Here is a 9,160-nt window from a genome sequence, read left to right as displayed (position 1 = left end):
ATGTTTACGTAGTATGATGCTCAATGCAGACAAATACTATATATCACTAAGTATCTGAGACAAAAAAAAGAAAAAGAAAAAAAAAGAAAGGGAAGAAGGGAGGGGAGGAAGGAGAAGAATAAAAAGGAGTCTGGAGTCCTGGAATTTGGAGATCTGAGGGACACAGGCAGAGTTTCTTGGAGGAGTGGTAGCTGTGGGTGAGCCTCTGGTGTCCTCTTGCTTCACATCTTAGCTTCTGAGGAGCAGACCTCTGTCGTAGTGATCATGATTCCAATGGCAAGTCTGCCATTGTCAGAAAAAAGCTGGGCCAGTGAGGTGTTGAGGACGAGGCAGTCCCCGTCAGTGATCACTGAGTCCACACAATCAAGGACTGATCGTGGCGTGGCCTCCCATTTGAGACGCCGATGGTTTCTGTTGAGCTCCAGGCGGTAGGTGAAACAGTTGGCCTGGGTGGGGGTCCCAATCAGCATCATGGTGGCAAAGAACTGGGGGTGCCCTTCATGCCTCTCCTGTTTCCTAACCACCAGCAGAAAGTGGTGGCCGAGGCAAGAGTGCATGATGGTCCAGTCAGCTGGAGCAGGGAGATGCATGTCCATCGCCAGGAAAACTATCTCAGCTCCGTGAAGGATATCAACCCTGTGCGTCTGCCGCAGGTGGGGCACCACCACCTCTAGGTGGCCTTCCCACTGGCAGGAGAACAAGGGGCACATGCAGGGGGTCATCTGGGCAGCATGTAGCTCTGACTCCTCATGGCGGAGGTGGCGAGGGTGGACATGGTGGAGGAGGTGGTGGTGGGAGCAGTGGTGGCGGTGGTGGCGGCTGAGGTGGTGATGGGGGTAGCCGCCTTGCTCTGGTGCACTCTGAGTGACCGCGTGACAGCTGGACACATACTGTAGGACAAAGGGAAGAATGTTAGTGGGAGTGAGGTCAGTCTCTCAACCTGGCTGAGGGCCCCGTGGTTTTCAAAGTGTTAAGAGCAGACTCTCCAGGGCAGGTAGAGAAAACTTTATTTCTTAAAAAAATGAGAACTGCTGGACTCTTTTCCAAAGTGGCAGCACCATTTTCCACTCCCAATAGCCATGTAAGAGGGTTCCAATTTCTGCACGTCCTTGTCAACATTTGCTATTATCTGTTTTGACAAATATATTTAAAACAAAATTGTTTTGAATATTTTGCCAAATATAGATGCCAAAAATTGTAAGTCCTTTCTATTTCTATGTAAGTCTATTTCATTTTGGTACAGAATCTAAATTTACCCAATTAAAAAGAGAAGCTCTTACAAATAATTCTGCTTATAAGAAGATATTTTCCAAATATAATGGAACATTTTTTAGAAGTCTAAAAAGAAAGTCTAAATTGAGGGACATAATGAATGCTTTGGGTGGTTGAGGTTCTGAAAACTCCGTCCAAGGAAATGCAATATTTATTCCTTTCTGATTCTTTAATAGGATATTCAAGCAAATGAACAATTTCCCCCTGAACATGTAGTATGATGGCCATTAATTGTAAGGAACTAAATTTTTTTTTTTTTTTAATACTGTTGATATTTATGTGCAGGCACTGAAGGTCAATGGATTATTCCCCCCTATTTTATCATTGCTGTTACTTTTAAAACAAAATTTAAGTAAGTGCCCATTTGTTCTTCCAGTGCTGCCAGGTATTGTGCTGTTTTGGGTGCCCTTCTTGTGGATTCCAAGGCAACTGCTGTGTTGCAGAGCTGTTTAAATGCAATTGGGCCAAGGTTCCCAGAAAGGAAGCCTCACCTGGGACTCCTGGGATTTTGCCCACCAGGCATACTTCTTCTCTGCTCCAGGTTCACTGCTCTGTAGCAGCTTCCCAGGGTCTCACCACCAGGCAGCCCCCCACCCTGAGACTCTGCTGTCCTTTTGTTCCTCATAGAAGTGTCTCACAAATACCCTCAAAAACACCAGGAGCTGCAACGGCACCTTCCGATCAAGCATCAGTAAACATTTGTTGAGCACCTGCTATGGCCAGGCCCTGCAGGTGGCTAGGAGTACAGCCATGAACAAAATAAATATCACATTGCTTGGTGTGAGTAGTACAGACATTAGTGTGTATAAAATTAATTGTGTGTTTTTACAAAGGTCCTCCCTGTGATACGAGGACTGCGATTCACATCTTTCAGGTGAAGAAGCAGGCTTCCTGTAGTAATGTGCCTGAGGTTACAAAGCTGGTAATTGAAAGACTGGGATTCATTTTCACGTCTCCTAACTCTGAGCACAGCAGCAGCCCACCCCATCCCTGTTATCCTCTCTTTCAGCTCCCTCCTCCATTCCTTGAGTTCTTTTTTTTCCCTTTAATTAGCCTGCAGTATCTAGGCTGTTCAGTGGAGGTGGCAGCTCTGTGGGTGCCACAAGCAAGAGGTTGTCACATGGCAGCCTTTCTCTGGGCTGCCCTCAGTACAGAGTGTCCCTTCTTCCCTAGCTCTCCAAGCCCTTTCTAGACTACAGGTACCTTTGTGCACTTGCCTCCTGACCTGGCTCTGGTGTATAGAGGGCCAGGGCATGGGTCTTTCTTTCACACTCACCCTGACTGCTGCCGGAGTTTCTATCTCCCAGGACTCAGAATGTGTCTAACAGCTGAGGCCTGGCTAGCTTCCCTTTCATTAGTGCATGAAGCAGACACACACACACACACACACACACACACACACACACAGTGTGCTGGGATGGTCACTCCGGTGGTGGAGGTGACTTGCAGGCAAGTGAGAGCCAGGCTATCTCTGCTCTCTGGATGGCAGCTGCTGGGCAATTTGTTGTCACCCAAACTGCACACCCACTAGCCCATGAAGGAACAGGCTGTGCCCCAGAATCCTGCTAACACTTACCCATTAGTGTTAAATACAGGGAAGGGAACTAGTATGCAGCATCTACTAAATGTTAGGCACTGTGGAAAGTAGGTATTTTCTGCATAATTATTTCATTTAATTTTTCACAGCAAGGATCAATTTCCTTTTTAAGAAGAAATAAAATTAAATCTAGCTTAGTTCTGCCAGACAAAGAAAGACAAATACCATATGATATCACTTATATGGAACCTGAAAAACAAAATAAACAAACAAAATTGAAACATACTTACTGATACAGAGAACGAACTGATGGGTGCCAGAGGGGAGGGATGTTGAGGGGCAGGGTAAAATAAGGTGATGGGATTAAGAAGTACTAAATGGTACTTCTAAATTGTTACAAAATAGTCATGGGGATGTAAGATAAAGCATAGGGAATATACTTAATATCATAATAACTATGGAGCCAGGTGAGCACTTGAATTACTATAATTCCATAACACACCCAAAATGTATTTTTTGCCAATCTGACAAAAATAGGTATAATTTGATTCATTCACACCAGATGCTACTGTTGCGTTGGCTTTTGTCTTTTTTTTTTTTTTTTTTTTTTTTTTTTATTTAGCAAGCTAAAGGGAAAGAAGTCAGGGCCCCTGACGGAATAGTCAGGTATTATGTGTTTTAAAAATTCTGCAGCACACCAGTTGAAAATCGCTGACCTATATGAATGTCAATCTGATGTGTTGTACACCTGAAACTAATTCAAAATAGTGTTGAATGCAAACTGTAATAGAAAAATAATAAGAATAAATGAAAACCTGTCTTAGTCCCCACCTGCCTGCTGGTAACCTGTATCATTTAGGCAGTGGACAATAGTTGGGCGGGGGTTCCTCCTAGTCATTGGGGTTGTACCAGCCCAGTGTTTACACACCTCATCAGCCAGGTGTGAGGGCCTGTTTTCCAGGTGCTTTCACCAGTTTCAGGTTCTGCAGAAGGTCAGCCTCTTCTGCCAAGTTCAGGAGGACCTGGTCTTGGCTTCTCATGGAAAGCTCAAAACGTTGTCCCTTCTTCCAGTCTCTGAGAAGCCCCTCTCTCTTTCTTAGTCTTTACAACAATCACAAGAGAAACATACTGTGTTTGTCTTATTGATGAAGAAACTGATACACAGAGAAGTTGAGTCACTTGACTAAGGTCACGCAGCTTATAAGAGTGCATCTGGGAATGGAGCCCAGAGCCCAGTAAAGATGACAAATATCATAGACTGGAAAGATCATAGCCTGGATGTCAGCAGGCTCTGGTTTGTTTCACAGTTTACTTGTCCAGCAGCATGATTAAGTCAGTTTCCCCATCAGCAAAATATTTAATTCAAAGTGTTATTAGGGAATAAAACGAAACAATGCCTGACAAAAAGCTTTAAAAACACATCAAGTATGACATCGAGGTGGCATTTCTATTTAGATGTGCTTTTGGCTAAAGACCTGGCAGCCTTCTGCCCCAGTCAATGCCTACTTGTGTCTATCCTGGTCAGTTGACCTTTGCACCTGGGCAGTACTCTGGGCTGAACACAGGCCACTGTGAGGGTCTGGAGACCTTAACATTGCACTTGACTTGGGGCCTCCTGTCACAAAGCTGACACATGATGACAAACATTCTGAAATTCCCATCTCAGAAGCAATCTCGGGCAAGTTATTTTCAACATGCCCTTCTCCACATAGTTTTTTCATCTTCTCCACCTTGTCCTGTGTAGCTAACATCAGAGATGTGAAATTGAAGCACGGGGAGACTCTGAAAGAAATGCCTTCATCTCCCTTTCTTCCCTGCCTCCAAACTCTTGCTAGGGTCTCCCATTAGCTGAACCCAACCAGAGCCCAGAGATTGACTCAGCAAGGGTCAGCTCCCTTTGGACGTGGTACTAGGTGAGGCGCACAGGTGAAGAGGGAATGCCCACCTGTACACAAATGTCTCTATTCCTTCCTCTGTGATGTTTGCTGATCTGACCATGCTTTTCCTGTTAGGCTGAGAGTTGATAAGGCTGATGGAGGGGGTGGGAAGGGTAGATCTATGCCTACAATTCATTAAGCCATTTGAAAAACATGTGTATACCACCTACCATGTGCAAGAGGCTGAGAATGCTGAGCAGAGTAAGAGCCTTTTTCCTGACTCAGTAGCTCACTACAGTTATGTATGATATAATAGAGTCCAAAAATTCAGGATACATTGGGGGATCTGACAGTACAAATGGGGGAGGTAGCTATTCTAGTCACTGCAAAGTGACATTTACACTGGGCAGAGCATGACTGGTGAATGCTCTAACAGAATAGGCAAAAGACTTACCGGCAAGCCAAATAGCAGGTTAGAAGGAGCCAGGTATAAAAGAACATGGGATAGTTAAGAAATGACAAGTTCCAAGTGGCTGGTAGATGGATAGCTTGGTGGAGATGGAGAGATGGTGGGCTGTGGTGCCGGAGAGCAGTCATATTTAGTGCCCAAGACTTGTAAGCTGAGCTGAGGCACCAAGATGGCACCCAGTCCTCAGTGGAAGTTGGTAGGGGGGCCCAAGAGATAGAACTCCATGCTTTAGGGAGCAGCTGTGGGCAGCACCAGCAGAGTCTGTTCTAAGCTGGTGCTCAGGATAGAGCCAGCCACCAAGTCCCCACACTAGTCCAACTATTGGATCCTAGAAATGGTCTTTATTGCCCTTAGACTCTTCCATTGCTTCCTTTTGGCCTCATCTTCTACTAACCTTTTCATTTTTTAATTCCTGCAGGGTAACAAAGAATCTGGGGGTGTAATCTAAAGTGACAGAAGTGAATGACTATGCAAATAGAGTGAGACATTATAAACTCATGGGGAACCATGCACTTGCTGTGCCCCGAGAAGGTGCTAAGAATAAAGACAGCCTTACTCTTCACTTCTTCCTCCCCCATCTTCTGATGAAAATATGTTTCATTTAAATGATCGTTCAGTGAGTGAGGTCTCAGGGCTGCTGGCAGGGAGAAGGAATTCTTTTAATTGGTAAAATGCTAATCATTTTTGGAAAATGAATTCTAATCTTTCCATCTAATACTGTGGGTGTGTGAGTAATTACTTTCCTCCACTAAAGTGTTAGTGCACCATTAGTGATTATGCTAATTAAAACTAATGAACTCTTACAGACAGATAAACCCCCAGTCAGTCCACAGATGCCTTCCTTCCACTGGCTGTATTTAACTTCCCATTTGGAAAAAAGATCTTGAATTAACCTTTAGAATATTGCACAAAATTGGGTTTAAAAATGTTAGGCTTTATGGACTGCATATAATTCTTTCCCCTTGCATTAGTGAGACCATTTCCACTGAGGGTGTAATTGAATTTAAAAACAATTCTTTAAATTGATCAGGGACACTTCCATGGTTGGTAATGGCTATCCTTCCAAATCCTGGTGTTCAATGCAAAACCTACCCTTGGAAAATCATGTGACACTTTTCTCCAGAGTCTGCTCCCTATACTTAGAGGAAAGCTTTGCCCTTCCACTTGTTTTCAGGAACATGGCATTTTAAAGCATTTCAGCTGAAGGAGGATTATGTACCCAATTTCAAATGAAAAGCATTTGCTCTGAGATTGCTCAGGCTTTTATTTGTGAATTTTCAGTGCTGGGTGAGGAGGGATGGTATGGATGCATTTTGCATATAGAGAGGAACACCGGGTGTATGGGGTAAATTTCAGATCATAGTAGTGGGATAAAATCAAGGCCTGAACCAAGTTGGGGATCAGGTTGGTTAAGAAGAGAGAATAATTGTAACTGCCTCCAGGTGCCACCCCGCAGTGTTAGAAAAATTATCAATGTTTCTGTGAAGGACAGTTAAGGCTGATGTCTGAGTGTTGCCCACTTCATTTTTCTGGGGTACCCTGTCTCTCCACATCTGTTTCTCAAAACCTAGCATGCCTGTATATGTACCCACAAAATCCAGGAGGCTCTGAAATGCTGAAATAGAAGAAAACAATGCAGTTTTATCACCTGGGATAGAACACCTCATTAGAAAGTATATCTTACACTCCTTTTCCCCTAAACCTATTTATACTTGGTTCATAGAAGGGTGAGGTCTTCATGAAGATACCATGATAATGTCTAAAATTTTCTTTAAACTACTTTAGTAGAGATATGTGATGTAGTGCTTACATTTTTAACATACACTCTAGGGACTGTTAATTCCCTAATCAGGAATTCTGTTTTTGAGGTGATCACCTAACATTTTATTGGAAAGGCCACACTGCAGAGATAATGACAGTTGCCTCAATTAGCATCTGTATTTTTGATACACACAAAATGCTGCTAATTAAGATTTCTGCAGAGGTTTTCCTTGGTGAAATTAGTAGTTCATCAGCAAAATAGGTGCTAGAAATTTCTCTTTGATGAAATTTTTAGTTTTCAAGCTATAAAGGTTGGTTAAAATATTTCAGAGAGATACTTTAATTTAGGGATGGATCCAGAATCTTACTCCCTAAGTATTCCTGTATCCAGCCACTAAGTCAAGAATTTATGGTGGTCTGATGCCATTTCTAAGGGTATCAAAATCTTGTCCCTGATATATCACTGTATACACAGTTTCTTTACTGGTGATTAAAATTATGTGAATTGAGCATGGAGACATTGCTTAGGAAACACACAGAAGCCTTAAGTCTTGGACCATATGTTCATTAACTAATTAGAAAAGAGGGAAATGAGTATTACTGATAAAACTGAAGTATAAAAATCTTGGTGGACAAAACTTTTTAAAAATAAGGCTGTGGGTAAAAACCTGTAAAAAGGAGTCCATACAGATGTTTATACACAAACTGATCTGATGGCCTCAAAAGCCTCATGATCAAGCTGGTCATCTTACATGTATAGTATCTAGCTATGTGAGGGGCTGGGAAGGAATATGTAGGTGGCATCATGAAAACAAAAACTATGATCTGTGAGCTCCCAGGGCCCTTCTTTAGTTCCTAGATCCTGGCCCTTGGCTGCTCAGCCCTGGTTGACTTACACATGAGTAGTTTCTGGCCTGTTGAGCACTTTCAGTATGGTTCACATTGTTCACATGTCCTCACTGCTAGCACAGTGCTCAACACACAATCGGTGTGTGACACATTTGTACCACTCATTGATGCATTAGTGACAGCTTCATATATGGGTATAATGCTAATTTGATTCAAGTGTGTTAGCCACAGTTCCAACTGGTGTTCTCTGTCTGAGACCATGAGCCCCTATAAGACAGGCAAGCTGCTTGTTTCCCTCCCCTCTCTGTGAGTCAAGCAACAGTAAAGATCTGTCCGTACAATTCACTACTTATTTCAACTTATATTGAAAACCAGTAGCTCTTGACTTTTTCTTTTCAAATAGGATGGAAGTCATGGAGGGCAGGGGTTGTGTTTAGTTTGCCCAGTGCTATTCCAGTGATTGGGCAAATTCAGCACTTTGTCTGGGGTCTAGTAGACTTTCAGTAAATATTTGTTGCCTGAAGGAATGAGTGATTTATAGATGGGACCATGTTCTGGACCATATCCATGGAATGGCTATCTTTAGTTGGAGGCTCTTTCCTTGGCTGCTATAGAAATGTGTGTCCATGTCTGTCCACAGCTGTCGACTCATCAGGAAGGTTTCCTGGCAGCTCCTCACCCAGAACCCAACAGTGATAGACATAGAATATGCATAAGGCTTTTTTACAAGGAGGAGATGCATGCTCAGTTGCCATCGTAAGAAGTCAAATAAAAGCTTTGAAGAAGAAACTTTTCATGGCCAAGAAGTACTTTCTTTGCTTTTACTTGTTATGGAGATTACTCTAAGCCTCAGGTATTCCCTTTATCAATAGCAGATTGTCTCTCAGAAATTGGGAAGCTTAGTCTATTGGATAAACCAGAAAACCGGCCTACCTCCTAGACTGATCTAGACCCTCTTTCCCTTTCTCCATGTGGCAGGATCACTGACCCAGCAAGAGGCTGGATGCACCATACTTTCTTATTCATTTTCTGTTTACAATTACAAGGAAGTAACTTCAAGCAAAGATCATTGGTCCTTCTGAAGCTATACCCATCCCTATTAGATGAGGTGCTAATGGGTTGTACCCACCCAGAGACCTTGAATTGGCCCTTCTAGACCATAGTCCAGATACCCAGGATTTTAGAATTTCCTACACAATGGCTCTGAGTCAATTTCCTGTAGCCTGTGCTATTCCTGGGGTCCGATATCCAGAAGGTGAGGCCAATGGATGACTATTTTTAGGGTCTATGAGCAGAGCTTGGATGTGTGGCCTGCAGTGTCCATTTGCCTTTGCATGAGGTTCATCACAGTGTAGCATTATGCCTCATTTGGAAGAAAGTGAAATATATCACTGG

General features: G+C 43.1%; 1 protein-coding gene across 1 annotated transcript in view; it reads right to left on the bottom strand.

The window, feature by feature from the left end:
- Positions 1–221: 221 nt before the first annotated feature.
- The window catches only part of SIAH3 (siah E3 ubiquitin protein ligase family member 3), an 82,132-nt gene continuing 73,193 nt past the window's right edge, over positions 222–9,160 (bottom strand). The window contains exon 2 of the mRNA XM_054586616.1: positions 222–890. Coding sequence (XP_054442591.1) covers positions 222–890 — 669 coding nt within the window. The remainder of the gene's footprint in view (positions 891–9,160) is intronic.

The sequence above is a fragment of the Pteronotus mesoamericanus genome, unplaced genomic scaffold, assembly GCF_021234165.1.
Source record: "Pteronotus mesoamericanus isolate MK-2021 breed Mesoamerican mustached bat unplaced genomic scaffold, CSHL_Meso_final contig_94, whole genome shotgun sequence".
Classification (NCBI taxonomy): domain Eukaryota; kingdom Metazoa; phylum Chordata; class Mammalia; order Chiroptera; family Mormoopidae; genus Pteronotus; species Pteronotus mesoamericanus.
Note: the sequence above shows the minus strand (reverse complement) of the source record. Positions and strands in the feature narration are given on the sequence as shown.